Source organism: Pteronotus mesoamericanus, unplaced genomic scaffold (assembly GCF_021234165.1).
Source record: "Pteronotus mesoamericanus isolate MK-2021 breed Mesoamerican mustached bat unplaced genomic scaffold, CSHL_Meso_final scaffold_582, whole genome shotgun sequence".
NCBI classification, from domain to species: Eukaryota; Metazoa; Chordata; class Mammalia; order Chiroptera; family Mormoopidae; genus Pteronotus; species Pteronotus mesoamericanus.
In genome coordinates this window covers 4,598,913-4,615,007 of record NW_026555323.1, presented here as the reverse complement: position 1 = coordinate 4,615,007, position 16,095 = coordinate 4,598,913, and the positions used below count along the sequence as shown (strand labels likewise).

The 16,095-nt window shown below is 55.4% G+C and overlaps 1 protein-coding gene across 1 annotated transcript in view; it reads right to left on the bottom strand.

The window, feature by feature from the left end:
* Nucleotides 1-16,095, bottom strand: part of ADAMTS17 (ADAM metallopeptidase with thrombospondin type 1 motif 17) — a 190,227-nt gene that overhangs the window by 52,462 nt on the left and 121,670 nt on the right. The window contains exons 13-14 of the mRNA XM_054561974.1: nt 11,099-11,265; nt 5,294-5,421 (exon numbers count right to left, since the gene is read on the bottom strand). Of these exons, the coding sequence (XP_054417949.1) occupies nt 5,294-5,421; nt 11,099-11,265 (295 nt within the window). The remainder of the gene's footprint in view (nt 1-5,293; nt 5,422-11,098; nt 11,266-16,095) is intronic.

The window sequence follows — 16,095 nt, the reverse complement described above, 5'->3', positions numbered from 1 at the left end:
CTTATCCAGCCGGCCCCGGCCTGATAGTAACTACCCCCTCCCCACTGCCATGGTGCAGTTTACTGCTCTTGTATTTGAACTGGGATTTTCTCAGACAGGTTTTGATGGTCTTTTCACCTCCCCACCCCCCACCCCCGTCGCCTCCGGCTGGGAAGCAAAGCACTTACTTTCTTCAACTTAACAGCTACCTTCCAATGACTGCCTCATTCTCCCCGTCCCATTGGAGGGTCCCCATTGACTTCATGTTTTAATTTGGACCGAGGCCTGCAGGGGAGCAGCGCCGACCAGCGGCACAGCCTTCCTCTCCAAGTTTTCTGGACTCACAGTTGGCTCCGCCCCTTCCTGCAACCCTGGCCTTTCCCGGTCTTGACTTCGCCTTCGCCCTTGTATTGTTAAATCCCACGTAACATCTCCGGAATGGCTGCCTGGAAAATAACATTTCTGAGTTCTTCTGTATCTCAAAATTACTTTATTTTGCTTGCATGCTTGGTTGATGATTTGGCTGGAGAATTCTATAATTCTGTGGAATTCTGTAATTATCTCAATTTTCTGCCAGGGTGAGTTTTGCTGTTTGTTTTTCTTGGTCTTTCTCATTCCCGCTTCTGGTTTTCTTCAAAGAGCGGATCCTCTCTGGTTGACCACGCATTTGGGGGCAGGGGGCACACAGAGAGGCCAAACGAGGGAGCTGAATCGGAGGGTGAGGGTGTCGCGTGGTGGGCTTCCGCATAGGACAGCTGGGTGGGAAGCTGGAGACTACCCCCAAACCCAGGAGGGGGAGTGCCGTGTTGAAGCACTGAGGTCAGACACCTGCTCCAATTGTCCTTGAACAGTCTGTCACGCGACCTTGGACAGAAGCCCCTGCTAATTTGTCTGAAGGTAACACAGCCTGTCAAGCTGCAAGGGCAGAGCTGGGCATGGCCAGCCGTGTTGCACGAACCCCCAACTGGTCTCATTATTTTCAGGTGACCCCTCACTCCCAGCCTCCGTCCCCAAATCCTGGACTCCCTTGAGCACGCGGCTTTTCTCCTGGGTTCCAGCTCTGGTCTCTGCTGTTCTGTTCCTTCCACGCAACTCCCATCCACTCCCGTCTCCCAGAAAGAGGTGGCGTCTTGCCTTTGCCCAAGGCGAACCGCTCCTTCCCTTCACTGTGTGTCTCTGCTGTGTGTCCAGGGATGGAAGAGGTGCAGACGCGTGGCTCAGTCTGCTGGCCTGGTCTGTAAGTTGGTGGGGAGGGTTAATTAAATGAAAAGGGTACAGGGGCTGTCTTTAAACTTCAAGGCCTGCTATCAATAAAGCTTTGGCCCCGACAGTCACACGCTTCAGAGATGTCGGTGGCAGGGCTACGATGCGCAGACAAGCAGCCACCAGGAGAGCGTTGTTGAAATACAGGCACCACCAGGCACCACATGCCCAGTCCATTGGCCGGCAAGCTTGGTATCCCTTCTCTACACAGGGGCTCTGAGGCCAGAGCCTCTTATATTCCTCCTAAATCCCACCAGTGATTATTCCGCTTGCCTAACTGACCACCGCACACAGAGGGGAGGCCCAGAGACTCTGGACTATGGAAACTGCACTGAAATGGGCTTCAGATGCCAAAGCACTTCAGTCGTAAGAGCAGGTGACCCCGCGTCCCATGTATCCACTCGTCTTGCTTCTGCTTTCAGCCTGCAACCGAAAGCTCCCCTCCGAGCCAGCTCCTGGGAGAACACAGATAATCAGACGCAGTCCCACCACCAAAGAAGGTTGCAGACCTTGAAGGTGTTTCATTTTGGATCGGTGTCCATCAAGCATGGGATAGGCACACAGGTCTGGGTCCCAAGGAAGTGCGGCCCTCATTGGACCGAGTTGGTCCCTAAGTGGCCCAGGTCTTAGAGGAAAGCCAAGCATGTCTGGCTCCATGTACATTTGGGCCTGTCCATCGATGTGACGCGCCCCCGGCAGGTCAGCAGCTGGGAGGCGAGCTGGGCCGGAGAGGCGTATTAACTTGATTTCTCTCTTTCCGGAGGCCAATGGTAGGAATCATGAGTGATGGGGCTCCTGATTTATAGGGACTTGCTGAAAAAGAGACAATGTTTGTATTTCTTCCCCCCTGCTCGCTCTCACTTTTATGAGCGCTGTTAAGTTTCATTTCAGCATGTTAAGTAATTTGTGACTCACTGAAATGAAACCTAACTCAGGCCTTGTAAAAACAGAGTAAAACGGTGTTTCCATGTTTTGTGTTATGGTTTGAATCGGTCTGCTCTGTGGAGCCTCCTGTGCCTTCCAGTCCCTACCAGCCTGTCACGGTGTTCCCAAATTTCCCAGAATTCCTTCTGCGACCCCAAAATAGCAAAATTTATAGCTGAAGGAACCGAAGGAGAAGCTAGTAAGTAAACCAGGGAAATATTTCCGTAAGTGCTGCCTAATGTGAAATGTGGGTAATTTCTACTTTTTATCCATTATAATTAGATTACGCCAATGGATAGGTACGGGTAAACCTCTGAGATGAACCCTTTTTAAATTACTTTTACTATTTATTCTTCTCTTTAACCAATTTTCCTTGCCCTGCCCCTTCACAGAATATCCTTAAGATAAATACTGCATTTGCATTTAATTTCCTATCATCTTATTTAAGCATGCTCACTCTTATTATAAACATTCATTAACTATGTCTTTATGAATTGGGCTTTCTGGGAGGATGGACGTAACAGCGGGGCCGCAGTTAACCATGATCGTTTCTCTCGGGAGAATGAGTGCTGTTGGGAGGGTTACAGATGGCATTTCAGCTTCCTCCAGTGAGTGAGTTGTTTTGCAACGTTTTAATCTCATGAGGCACTGGCAGGCAGGTGCTGCCACCACCTACCCGGACGGTGGCCCTCCTATCCTGCGGGGACGGGTGGGCTGCCTGGAGGTAGCAGGTCCCAGGGGTGCCTGCCTGCAAAGGAAGTGGTCCTTTTGAGAACTGGCAGGTGGGGGCCTCCCCATCAGCAGGACGGCCCCAAGGGAGCCGCTCCGCCCACAGCAGAGCAGCGTGAAAGGTGCCATTGTCCCCTCCGGGCTCGCGTGCCCCTGCCTTGAGGGGTCGTGCTTGGCTAGTGCTACGCTCAGGACAGGGGTCAGCAGACGAACGATGGTGACAGTGATGGAGGCATTTGCGCCAGGCCGGCGGGTGCCGATGGAGCGACACCTGGGCGGGCAAGTGTTCCCACGCACACAAGCAGTGCAGGCTCCGGCTCAATGGTGCCCCATGACCACAGACTAAAGGCCATTAAAATGCCTTGAGTGGCATCTCTTCCCTGTTGCATAACCACAGGACTGGGGCGCTGCTGTCGTGGGAGAGGGGAGGTGCCTAACCAAAAAGGCTGCAATGACAAGCGGGGCACAGAAGGGGCCCCCCGGCACCCCTAGCCCCTTAACATGGCCCCGCTGGCAAGGACACATCAGGATTCTTAGAAAGGCCTCCGCGTTGGCAGGAACGCTGCAGGTGCTGGCGGTGGCCAGCTGGTGCTGCTCTAAAGGGTGCAAGCGCCTTTACTTGGGAAATTGTCACTAGAGGGACGCCTGTCACTGGGCTTCCAGATGACCCCTGCAGGTGTATCACTGAAGGAAAAACAAATCCTGCTCTTGCCTTGCAACCAGGTTTGCAGAGGACCATCAGCAGTTACTCATTTCAGTGACTAATGAGAAGGCCGCTGTGCACACGAGGTGGCAGCCCCAAGGGTCCAGCGTGTCACCCTGGCACTGCTGCCTTCCCGGGGCTGAGGCCAGGCCAAGGCTCCCGGGCACCAAGCGTCTATCACCCTCACGCATCCGCATTTGATAACCAAGCCAGGCAGTGCCAGCTGCGCCTGGATGTTGTCGAGCTTTCCTGGGAAATCCCAGTCTGGGACGAGTTTGGACTTTGCAGAGAAAAAAAATCCATGAAGTTTGGAATCGTTGGCCGTGAGGATCGTCCTAGAAGTTGTTTCTGGGCCTCTGTCTTCCTGTCTTTCTTTCTTCCACTCACTCACCAAAATCTTGCCGCCTATGCCGTTGGCCAGGCAGGGGGACGCACACAGGCAGAAGGACGCAGATCTGTTGCCTTCAGGGGGCGAGTGGGCTCCCGGCTTGGGGACAGGATTGTGGCACAATTAAGGGGAGATGTCAGCTTCTCTACCCCTGGCCCCTGGAATTTACGACTGTTGAAGTGTTTTTAATATTTCGCTGAAACTGAGCATTAGAGATGGATGTCAAGTTCCAGAGGTGACACATCTGTAGCCACATGACTCCTGGACAGTGCTTCTCTTTTCCCGGTGAAATCTGCGGACCCCTTGCTTAGTCTCGTACAGGCCAATGGAGGCCATGCAAGGACTAGCAGAAACAGGAGGGCAGACCTGGCTCTCCTTTCTACGCCACGTGCACGTCAATCCTGACACCCACCTGCCTTTCAGGAATCGGGGGCCCGCTGTGTCCTCCAGCTCTGGGGGGCCCTCCTGCTGAGGACACCACCGAGAGAGCTGAGCCACAAGGACGATGACAGCCATGTGTCTGAGGTAGAGGGGAGGGGCTTTCTGGGGCTCTCACCTGACCGGCTCAGATAGCGCCGAGTCATCAGGAAATAAGGCACATGGGCCACGCACGATCCAGGTGGCGTCACCTGAGCCACGCCTCTAGGCGCGGGAGATACGCAGCCTCCTGACTCCCCCCTTCCTCCCCATCCCTGCTGCTGAAGGGCACCCGTGCTGACGGCCAAACCGGAGCAGGGTCACCTCTATACCAGACATCAGGACAGGAGGACCCGGCTACACGCGGGCCCCCAGCTCAGGCCAACTGAATGCGGGTGCAAGGTGGGCTTCCCTCTCCCTTCTCTTCCTTTTTGTCTTCTTAAATGGCATTTATCGTTGGTCTAACGAGTCACAGACCTCCCACATCCAGATGGGTTTGGGGACTGTAACCCAGTGGGCGGAGAGGTACCCAAAAGCCAGGCACATTCATTTCCCTGGGTGCCCTTTGCGAAGGAATCTGCTTAGTTCCAAACCTTTTGCAGCGAACCAGAGCAGTGTTTGTCCCAAAACATATATTCACGTACACCTTCCAAACTCACCTTGGCATTCAACCTGCTCGTCCCTTTGTCCTGATGCCTGAAGTTACGGAAGCATCTTTGACCATTTATGTACTAGGTGGCCGCTCTTCTTGCAGCCGCCTTGACCCCTGGTGGCCTGCAGATGGGCCTGCGGGGGGGGTCCCAGGTCTCCCAAGGCCCCCGCCCGACCCCTCTGAGGGGAGGGAGCCTCCTCTTCAAAGCCCCACCAAGGACACAAAGAATACACGTCACCTGGCACCTGCCGTGCACGCAGAGGTCGGTCTCGTAGGGCCCGCAGGGCGTGCCATCCAGGACCCTGTCAGCCACCAGCAGCGGGGACTCCTTCCCCAGGGGCGAGCAGTACAGCTCACACGGCTTATCTGAGGAGAAGAACAGGGCGAGCGCTCACGTGAGAAGGGCAGTGTGGGCCATGCAGCCCACAGGTGGTCATTTTGCTCAGGACCCCCAGAGAGAGGGACACCCGCGCCTGAGTGCTGCCTCTGCCGGACGCTGTGTCCCCCCACGGGGCTCCCAAGTGGGTCCTCCTGGTGGCGCCGGGTGAGCGAGGGCAGGGGTGGAGAAAGCCTTCTGGAGCTGATGTGACCTCAGGGGACCTGGCCACCCCAGATAGAGACTCCTCGCCAGGGCAGATAAGCCGCCTGCCCCAGCGCCGGGGCTTTTGTGAGAGAGTGACGGTCACTAAATGCTGCTGTGCTGAGCAGCTTTCCGGGGCTCCTCTCCCACGGAGCTGTGATCAGCGCTCTCAGCGGGATGTCTTGTCCTAAAACGCAAGAGAGCAGTGTCCGAAGGTTACGGGGAAGGGTCCCCTGGCCACAGCGGCCTGAAAACTGCAGATAATAGCCTTGAAACTGAAGTGTTGCCTCAATCCTCGAGAGTGCCTGAGCTTTGAGGCGATTCGTTAAGCAGTAACGCGGATGATGACAAAATTGTAACTAACAATGATTATCCACCACGGGCCAGGCAGCATGCCAAGTGGTGTCTATGCATTTCCGGTGAACGGTGTCATTGTCTGGTTTTACAGGTGAGCTCACCAGTCCCTGATGGGCGGGGCCAGACCCCGGCCTTGTCACTCCATCCCGATTTTGTTTCCATCGTGCCTGTTTTCTCTTTGAACGGAGAACCCCGGGGGCGAAAAATACCAAGGGGCAAATGGTGTTGCTGAAAACAAACCTCCAGTTTCGTGGATTTTTTTGGCTTCTGAGCATAGGCTCTGATTTAAGCAAAAAAGGGTTTTAGGTAGGAAAATTAAAGGCTCTTTTGAGCTAGGTTAGAAAGAGCAGGCTTGGAAGGGATGAAGATTGCTTATCTGTGCTTTTTGGTGCGCACTTCAGAGAATCGGGGACTCTCCCCATCTGGGGGCCCAGCCTTTGCAGAGGGATTGTGGTCGTGGCTTTGGGCGGGCAGGCCCGCTCCACTCAGCCGGCGCTCGGCTCTCCCACCTGCAGACACTGGCCTCCACAGTTCGGACAGTCTGAGGACGCCCAGGCTCCAGGACAGAGGCCAGAGGTGGCGCTTCTCCCCTCTGCTCAGCTGGAACTCCCTCTGCTTGACCATCTCCTTTTTCGGAGCGCTCTGCTCAGAACTCAGGGCACGCCCCGTCTCCAGGAAGGTACCGCACCATCTTCCAAATGGACTCGGGATAAGTCTCAAAATTCTCGATGTCCCTCCCGGACGCCTGGGGTGGGCGACTGATCTCCAGGATATAAGACCCGAGTAAATAACACGGCATCCTGAGGCTCAGCTACGGGCAGAGTTGATACTCTTGCGGCCTTAGTAATAAGGTCAAGTCTTATAAGTAATACAACCGCACCCTCCAGGGGAAGGAGTCTGCAGCACCCCTCTTTCCCAGAAGAAAGTGAGGCTGGACTCTCAGGGGTGGGTCCCTGCTTCTCACTGGCCCACCTGCTGCCAGGGCTGATGCTGGGCAAGCCACAGACACGGAAGGGGCGACAGATGAAGGGGCTTGCGAGCCACGCGCTCAATCTGCATGGCAGACACTTGGAGGATTTCCCCCGGTGAGGAGGATGCTCGTGGCTCCTTAGCACACTCACTGTTCTCTCCTTGCCAGTACTTACAAAATCTTACTAAGGCGAGGGCACTGTGTAACTTTGAGGCCATCCCAAGCGCTTACCAAGCCCTGCCTGGCCTTCTGTGGGGGACACATGCGGAAGAGCCTGCTCACCCCGTCCCCAAAGCTGCTTAGCAAGATCCAATAGCCAGGCCTCAGTTGATTGGACCAGAAGTGGCCACCTGACTACAGCTACACCAATCAGAGTCTCTTTCCTCCTCATGATATTATAATTAGGTTTCAGCTGATTGGACCACCAGTGGCCACCTGACCATAGCTGGACCAAACAGAGTCTCCTTCCTCATTGTGACTTCATAATCAGGTCTCAGTTGATTGGCCGAGCAGTGACCACCTGACCGTCTCTGCATCACAGTCTCTCTCCTGAAAATTCGGCATTGAAATTCTGGTAAAGAGGTTGGTCTACTCATGGCTGGTGGATCCCAAAGAAGTGCAGAGAATCTTATCCACAACTCAGGAATCACCGAAGCTCTGAGAATGGCAAGCATTTTCTTCCGCTTGTGGCAAACACATTTGCCAGCAAAGCCAGCCTCGGCTGCCGGGGGGCCGTTGGTAGTGCTCAGTACCTACGTGGAGACTGTTGGTCACAGGTGTCCCGGGAGAGGGGTCCACGCGTCTGGCTGCGGGTTGCTGCCTGGGACCCCGCTGAGCGTATGAAGTAATACATGGTTGCTGCACTGTTGCTCCCCGTCTAACACACAAAATGCTCTGAATTCTGAACCGCATCTGGACGCGAAGGATGCGGATGAGGGACGAGGACTTGCATGGAAGGCCCTGTGAGCTGTTCGTGTACGTGTGGACAAGCTGGGAGCGAGCCACTCTGCAGCGAGGGCAGGAAGGAATGAGTCACACACGCGAGCTGTGCTGGACAGGGCGAGCGGCTCCCTGTGCCTTCGCAGGCCCTGGCCTCAGACCCTCCCCCCAGCCCCTGGGACCGGTGCGACGCCCTGTATCTCTGCAACAACTTCCCTCTTGTTAGCTAAGCAACTCCAGCCAGTTTGGCTGAGTTGGAGTCAGACAGTGCTCGCCATCATACCCTCCCTGTCCCCGGGGAGGCTCCGACCCGGAGGGGGTTCGGCCGTGCTGGGGAGAAGGAGCTGGGAATGTACTTTCACGTCCAGACGTGGCCTGTGCCAAGCCCTCCGACACTTTAGTGGGCACGTGGCCTGCTGGCCTGGCCAGGGAGGCCTGAACTCAGGCAGGTTTCCACTTAAATGAGATTCCACGGGGAAAGCAGAAATGGGGTGGGTTTGGCAATGGGCCATCCCAATGGGTTTCTGTCTAAAGGCTTTTCCACGTAGAAATATTTTCTAAGGAGAGTCTTTGTCTTCTGTTGGAGGTGGGATGGATTTGTGGTCCCGAGTCCTCCCTTGGAAAATCTACCTCTGCAAGAATTTCCTTTTTTTTCAATAAGAGAAAAAAGAAAAAAACATTGCTTCTCCTTTCTTGAACTGTGCGTCACCCGCCAAAGAATTCCGCAGCGATAGCAATGCTATGAATAGGGCAGTCGTAATGGGATTCAGGAGAGGGGCCCGGCCGCACGAGCTGCCCCTGTCGCGGCTGAGCGAGACCTGGGCCTTTTGTAAAGCGAGTCTGGAGAGGAGCGCCTGCAGTCTGTAGTCTCCCCCTGCTCTCTGAATTGGCTATGTATTGTTTAGTCTTTATCCTTGTGAAATGCACCTTTTAAAAGTGCCGCCTTCTGTTGCTATGTGAGAAGGCAAGGAAGCCGGATATGCGAGAAGGGCACGTGTCCCTTGCAAAGCCCTGCACTTGGGGTTCCCGCCTTCAAAGGTAAACTGCTTCCTGGAGGTTGGTTGTCCTGCTCACATACAAGCTGCCTTTTCAGGTCACAGGCGGGGGCCCTCTGGCTATTCCTACTTCTTGCTTTGGAAGGAAAAAAAAATACCCCCAAAAGCGAGTGGGTGAACACACTCTGGATGTGATGAACTTCCCCAAATAGCCGCGCTGGGAGGCCGCGTGGAGGGGGATCTGGGCAGACATCCGTCCCCGCCGCTGTGATGATAAGGGAACCAAGCCGGTCAGCCATCCAACGGTGGTTAGAAGCAAAACAGAAGTTTAATCTGGACTTGGAGAAATTGGTGGAAAAACAGACATTGAAGTGAGATTTCTGCATTGAAGAAATGAGGCAGGAGAACTGAAAACTGAAGCAAGAGACGAAGGAAAGAATAACAAAACCTCCGTGCACACAGTGGAGTGGAAATGAAAATTGGGGCGGGTCCCTCTCGGCCCTGACCTCCTCGTGCTCCCGGGAGGGGGAGAGGACCCGACTGAGGACCTCAGAGCCTTTCTCGGCCAGCCTAGGGGTGGCTGAAGGTCTGGAAACAAGGCAGCTGCTGCCGGTGCTCTCGCACTCAGGCTCCAAGCAGGCCTGAGACTTCTGGAAGCCTCTTGTGTCTACTCGCGTCTGACAAATGGTCAGGCAGTCAGCAGGGAGGGGCAGGTGAGAACCTCGGCCTCCAGCTTCACGTGCTCCCCTCTCCCTCGTCGGCGGGGAAAGCCCAGGTCACAAGGGCTCCGCTTTTGAAGTCTGTTGGGTAGGGGACAATGCAGCGACCATCACACAGCTCCCGAAGGTGGTGGCCATTTTTAAAAAGAAGAAAAAACGTCTGGGGAGCTCCATGATGCTTTAAAATGAGTCCATGGCTGAGTGGGCCGGTATCACCCGCGGGGACTGAGAACACCCCGCGACACTTGACAAGTCAGCTCGAAGCGGATGGGTCGGGTGGTTGGGTTCACGGCTGCAGGTCTGAGACCATTATTCCCTGCGATGTCTGGGCCTGGGACCCTGCCCAGCTACGCCCACCTGACCTTGTAACAGCCGACCGGACGGCGTCAATTTCAGAGGGCCTTAGGATCACGGGGCTAGAAACTTAAGCCCTGGCACAGGAACCCCGTTTTCCTGCAGAAGACTTCAGCGGCGGCGTAAAAACTGGGCCCGCTGCTACAGCTCGTAGGAAAGCTCCCTCACTCAGCAGCGTGGAGTCATGCTTTCTGTCTGCCGTGTGCGCTGGAGGCCAGGTGATAGCTGGTTCTTTTCTGAGTCAGTCCCGGAACTGGGGCCGGCCCTCCTCTCTGCTTTTCGCCAGCTGTGGGGGGCTCAGACACATGACGTAACCTATAACCTCCGTCTCCTGCACGGCTCGTTTCTGCGTGTTAAATGGGATGATGTGTACCGACCTGGCACATGTGTGCTTCGTAAATGGGACCACATAGTCATCATCAGACCACAGTCTGGTTTCCTGAAGAGGAACAGCACTGTCAGTGTTAAAAAACCCTGAAGGAGATCCTCTGGGGTCCCTATTGATGATAAACAGCCATCACAAATCCTACAGACAGGGTATACCGCCCAGAGTGTTCTCAGCCACTGGAAGGGCTTGCAATAGCCCAGTGATCAGAGTCCCTTAATTTGGGAATAAGCTCTTTGAGAGAAAACGTGACCCATACTCATTATCTCCTCCGCCAAGCTGTGTACTGTCCTCAGAACGTTTCCCCAAACACTTCAGGCAAAGAGTAAGCGCCGACCCAAAATGAACCGAGAAAGAAACGCAAGGAAGCGTCGGCGCTGGGAAGGGAAACAGCAGACGCACAAGCCCACTGTCCCGCCCTGCAGGGCCGCCTTTGCCTCAGAGTTGGCCCGGGGCCCCTCCGCACATGGCAGTGAGCGGCGGCCTGCCAGCACCCCCGCCTTGGGTGCCGGAGGAATCTGGGCCGCCGCCTGCCTCGCAGCTGCTTTTGGGAAATCTCACAGAGCTGGGTCATCCAAGTTCAACCCCGCTGCTCGTGAAGTGGGTCCAAGGCTGGCTGGGGCGGGAGGACGGGAGCGTCCTGCTGGGTGGATTGTGGGGTGGGCGGTGCCTTCCGGGCTTTCCTAGGAGGTGTTTATGTTTGTGGGAAGGGATGGAGGAAAAGGACGCGCCATATTCCTTTACCGTCAACCACCACCGCTGTCAGCAGGCCCTTCTTCTTGCTGCTCAGCCGGTCGTGCGTCTGGCACTGCTGGTCCCGGAAGCTGGGCAGGCCCTTGGGGCAGGGCAGGTTCTCGCAGACGGCGTGCTCCACGCTGGCGCCCAGGCAATGCGCGCCTCCGGGCCCGGGGCTACAGGGAAGGGAATGGTGCGTGTTAACCAGACGGGGCGTCCAGTTTTTGCCTCCTGGCCAGGAGGGGGAGGGGCTGGGCAAGGTTTCCAAAGCACCGCCCTCTGTTCTTACACATCACATCTCAGCAGCCCCAGCCCCACGCTGACGGCATGTTTAAGTGAGCCGTCAGGAAAATGCATCCAGAAACTGTAAATCAAGGTCATCTGGAAATGCAATATGGTGAGTATCAGTTCAGCAAGATCCACAAACTGTGTCTTTCATCTGAACTTAAAACTTGGCCATCTGTAAGGAGAAAACCCCAAGGGAAATTGGCACGTGTGGTTTTTGTTTTCTTTGGTCTTCTATAAAATGAAGACCTTTAAGGGGCTCCTGGGTACACTCCTGAGTTTCAGGACGAGTAAATAAGTAGCTCACATCTACTTTGTAAAGAAAAGAATCAGAATGATTCATTCACTTGTTTGCGGGCTTTGGGGCGAGACCAGTCAGATTTCTGCTCTGGCGTCTTTACCTGGGCAAGTGGGAGACCACGCGTAGTTAGTGAGGTGGGCTTGAGTCTCGGACACTCTCTGCTTAGACCGGGGGCCTAAGCTGTTCTGGAGGCCCAGCTGTGCTCTCTGGCCAAGTCCACGCATGAGGGGCATCACAGAGGGGCAGGAGGTGGGCCTCTGCCCAGCTCTCCCATGAGGCCCTGGGGGACGGTCCTCGCAGGACCCTGGCAGGTGCAACCTCTACAGTTCCCTTTATCTCCATGATATTAAGACCATCAGAGAGGGGCACGAGTGCTTCCCCTGCGCATTTTACTGAAATTCAGCACACGAGAGAGAACACAAATCACAGCTGTTCTGCTCCAAGACCTTTCACAAACTGCACCCACCTGTTGGCAGGAAGACATTTTTGACACATGAGCCATTTTGATTGGTTGACCACTGTACAACGCGGGTGCTTCGGGGTGCCAACCCCCTGCACAGTCGGAAATCCACGTTTAATGTAGGTGGACCCTCCGCATCTGCAGACTCCTAACCATGCATCGAAAACACATGGGTGGCTGAATCCACAGACGTGCAACTCAAGGACCCAGGAGGCCAACTATTTGCTTATTGAAAACGCCTCCACGTGTAAGTTAAAGCACGCAGTTTGAACCCATGTCATTCTAGGATCAACTATTTCTTTTCCTCCCTTTGCCATTTTTCATTGCCAGGTAGTGAAGCGCCGCTGAGGTGGCTGCGTTAGGGGGGAGAGAGGACAGAAGGGAGTGGCAGAGGTGTGGAAGGTTTTGTGTCAAAAAATCTACAACAGCTCCGCACAATCCTTCTGCAAAAGGCCAGATAGTGACTCTTTTAGGTTTTGTAAGCCACACGGTGTCAGCTGCAGCTACCCAACACTGCCACTATAGTGCAAAAGCAGCTATGGACCATATGTCAACAGGTGGATGTGCCAATAAAACTTTATTTACAAAGCAAGGTAGTGGGCCAGATTTGGCCCACGAGCCACAGTCTGCCAGATCTAGTAAATGTGTTGGAGAAAACACCTGCAATGGGAGGAAAGGTTCCCCTTCTACCTCTTTGTCCACCTCGTGCACACCTCATCCCTCGCTTGAGAGTGAAGGCAGCCTTGAGAGATCATACACACTCGGGGTCCCAGGCAGGAGTGGGGGGCGTCTCCGTTTGATCTCCAAGTTAAGAAACAGCAACACTAAGGAACAGCAAGGATGGCCAGCACTCCACCGGCAGCTGGGAGACAGCTGGGGACCAAGTCCTCCCTCACAGCCCCAGAGAGAACCAGCCCTGCCGACACCTTGATCTTGGACTTCCAGCCTCCGCAACTTGGAGAGGATAAGTTTCTGTCACCCAGTTAGAGGTAGTCTGTTATGGCTACTCCGGGAGATGAAGATACCTGATGGCACAGCTGCATCCTCACTAGACTCCAACGCAGACCCAGGGCAGCGGGGGCAAAACTCCTAAAGTGATTAGGACCCCACATGGACTAGCGTGGAGCTCAGAAACACACACCAGGTTGGTTTCCAGAACAATAAAGCAGGCTGTTTCCTACACACGTTAGGGGGTGAACTGAGTTTTGCGCAGAACACATAATTATCTTTCCCTCTTGTCATTGAGCTCTATTTTAGCGTCTGTCACACCCATCCTCATCGACTGATTTTTCCAGATTTATGTCTGACCGACGCTCATCCACCAAGTACCACCGAGCCTCACAGCGGGGGGGTGGAGAGATTAGACGCGACAGGACTCCTGGGTACGGTAGAAAGCAAGCCTGTGGGATTCTGCACGTGCCCTAGGGGGCTTCCCTCCTGACTCTGTTTACCCAGTTTCTTCTCCACGCCCAACCTTCTCCCCCAGGCCAGTCTCTTTTCAGCCCCCTTGAGCTCACTGCCCCATCTCCCCGCCCGTCCCCCTCACCCCCCGACTCTCTGCCTCTCCTAAAGGCCACCTCACCTCGAAGCCCATTTTTCCTTCCTACCTGGAGCCTCTCCAGGCCCCGCTGCTCACCACCACCCTTGTGCAAGACCCGCCTGGGCTCCTCTCTCTTCCTCGGCAGCCCTCACCAGAGAGCCTTACACGGGCTGGGCGTTAATAAGCAGTAGTTAGAGTGAGTGGAATTATACTATTAGAATTAATCTTAAGATGGCCAAAGGAGAGAGTGATGTCAGGGAAGACATCTGCCTAGACAACAACTGTATTGGCAAAAGCTGTCTGCGGTAACAAGTTTAAAATGGGGAGTCTCGTTGAAAAGCTGTGGTCTCTGAGAAACGGCCCGGCTGGTGAGCTGGGGTTAACTCTGGCCAATCCCAGCGCAGCAGGGGCTGTTTCCTATGCCTCGGCCCCGTGGCCGGCAGGGCGGGCAACAGGGACCTTGTCCTCCAAAGGCCTGGAAGGGGAGGTGCGCCCAAACTGAAGCCTCACCCTGAAATGCGGTACAGTCACTGGAGGACGTGGGTGAGAAGCTGTGGGACAGAGGCGCTGTCGCATTAATAATGGTGACCACGCGATACCGTGCCCATAGGCCTTTCGTTCTGCCTGCTCTTTGTAACCGTGACGGCCCCAGGTCTGCACTAAGAACCGGAAGGGGTTCCCGACTGCGTCCCTCAGGGGAGCTTGGAGGTAAGGTAAGTACGTTGCGATACGTAAGCGCTCCCGATGCAGCAGGCGCAGGCCGCTCTCGAGGCTGGCCCCCCGACACTGTCCCCGGTGGGGAGAGGGGCGCCCCAAGGCGCTTCTCCAACATCAACGCCCAGCTTCTCTTTGTGCCCTAATAGGACTTACAAAACATGCATAAAGTAGACGATGAGATACAAAGATGGGAACAGGCACTTCCCAAGAAAGACTATCCAAAGGCAAAGACAGACACACACAGATGCTCAGCCTCGTGGCTTAGCAAAGAAATGCAAGTAAGAACCTCAGCGAGCTACAACTCCACATCCACAAGAATGGCCAGAATGGAGAAGGCGGATAACACCGAGCGCTGGTGAGGAGGGGGAGCAAAGTGGACATGCACATGGCTCAGGGCGGTGGCAATGGTACGGCCGCAGTGCAACGCTGGGGCCTCCTTTGGTCACACACGTGCACACCAGGCACCTGCACAGGTGCCCACACGCGCTCAGCTCTGACGAGCCGCCCTGAGCAGGGAGCCACACTCTAGGACAGCAGCCCTTTTCTGTATGTTATACTGTAATGAAGATGTTTGAAATTGAGGCTGCCCTGGCTGGTGTGGCTCAGTGGACTGAGCACCAGCCTGAGAACCAAAGGGTTGCTGGTTCGATTCCCAGGCAGGGCACATGCCTGGGTGGCGGGCCCGGCCCCCCAGGAGGGGGCGTGCAAGAGACAGCCACACATTGATGTTTCTCTCCCTCTCTTTCGCCCACCCTTCTCCTCTCTCTAAAAATAAATAAATAAAATCTAAAAACAAACAAACAAACAAAACCAGACCAAAAACCTTAAGGCAAAGAGAAGGCAGAGGGGCTTTAGTGAGAACCTGGAAGCGCGGAGAGAAAGTCGAGTTCCTCCCCAATGCCCTTCAGGGCAGGGCTGCCTCCTGCCAGGGCGGGCCCCCCCAGTTCGGGGCAGACCCCAGCACGGGCGTGCAGAGACAGCAAGGGCTGGCAGAGACAGGGTCCCGCGGCAGCAGATCTTGCGAGAGGGTGTCCGTGTAGAACAGAGGTGGGAGGATGAGGAAGACGCCAGCCGAGGGGCACGTTCTACCTCTTTGCTCAGCTCTGTTCAGTGAGGACAGATCGGAGGAGAATGTCCCAGCCGTGGCTCAGGTCAGCCCACCCTGCAGAGACCTGGGGAGCGTGGCACAGAGACCACAGTCCCGACCCCTGCCCTCGAACCCGGGGCTCCAAGGAGCGAGCAGGGCGCAGTCTTGGGGTTTCAGGAGCCGAACGGGGCTGCTAACACCCCTGAAGGGCAGCAGACACCCTCGTTCTAAGGCCTCCTCAGAGAGGTATCCAAGTAACTTAGATTCCAGCGCAGAAGACCAGGATATCTAAAAACCATCCAGGCAAGCACCGGGCCCCTGGCATGCGGGAAGCACACATGCAGGGGTTTTTCACTGTGGGAGCGAAAGCAATTACAGGCGTACAGCTTCACTCCCCCCTGCAGTCCTCCCACCGAGCCTCAGGAAGCGGGCTGCTCGTGGGGTGACGCTACCCGTGACCCCGATGCAGTCCTGGCTCCAGGCCACCTTCAGCCTCCCTCCCTTCTGGGGCTCCCCCAGGGCTGACTTGTCACACGCGAGCATCTGAGCCTTTCCGCCCCTCTCCCCCTGCTCTCCCCCGAACACAGTGGGGTACCAGCACCCGAATTAGACATGA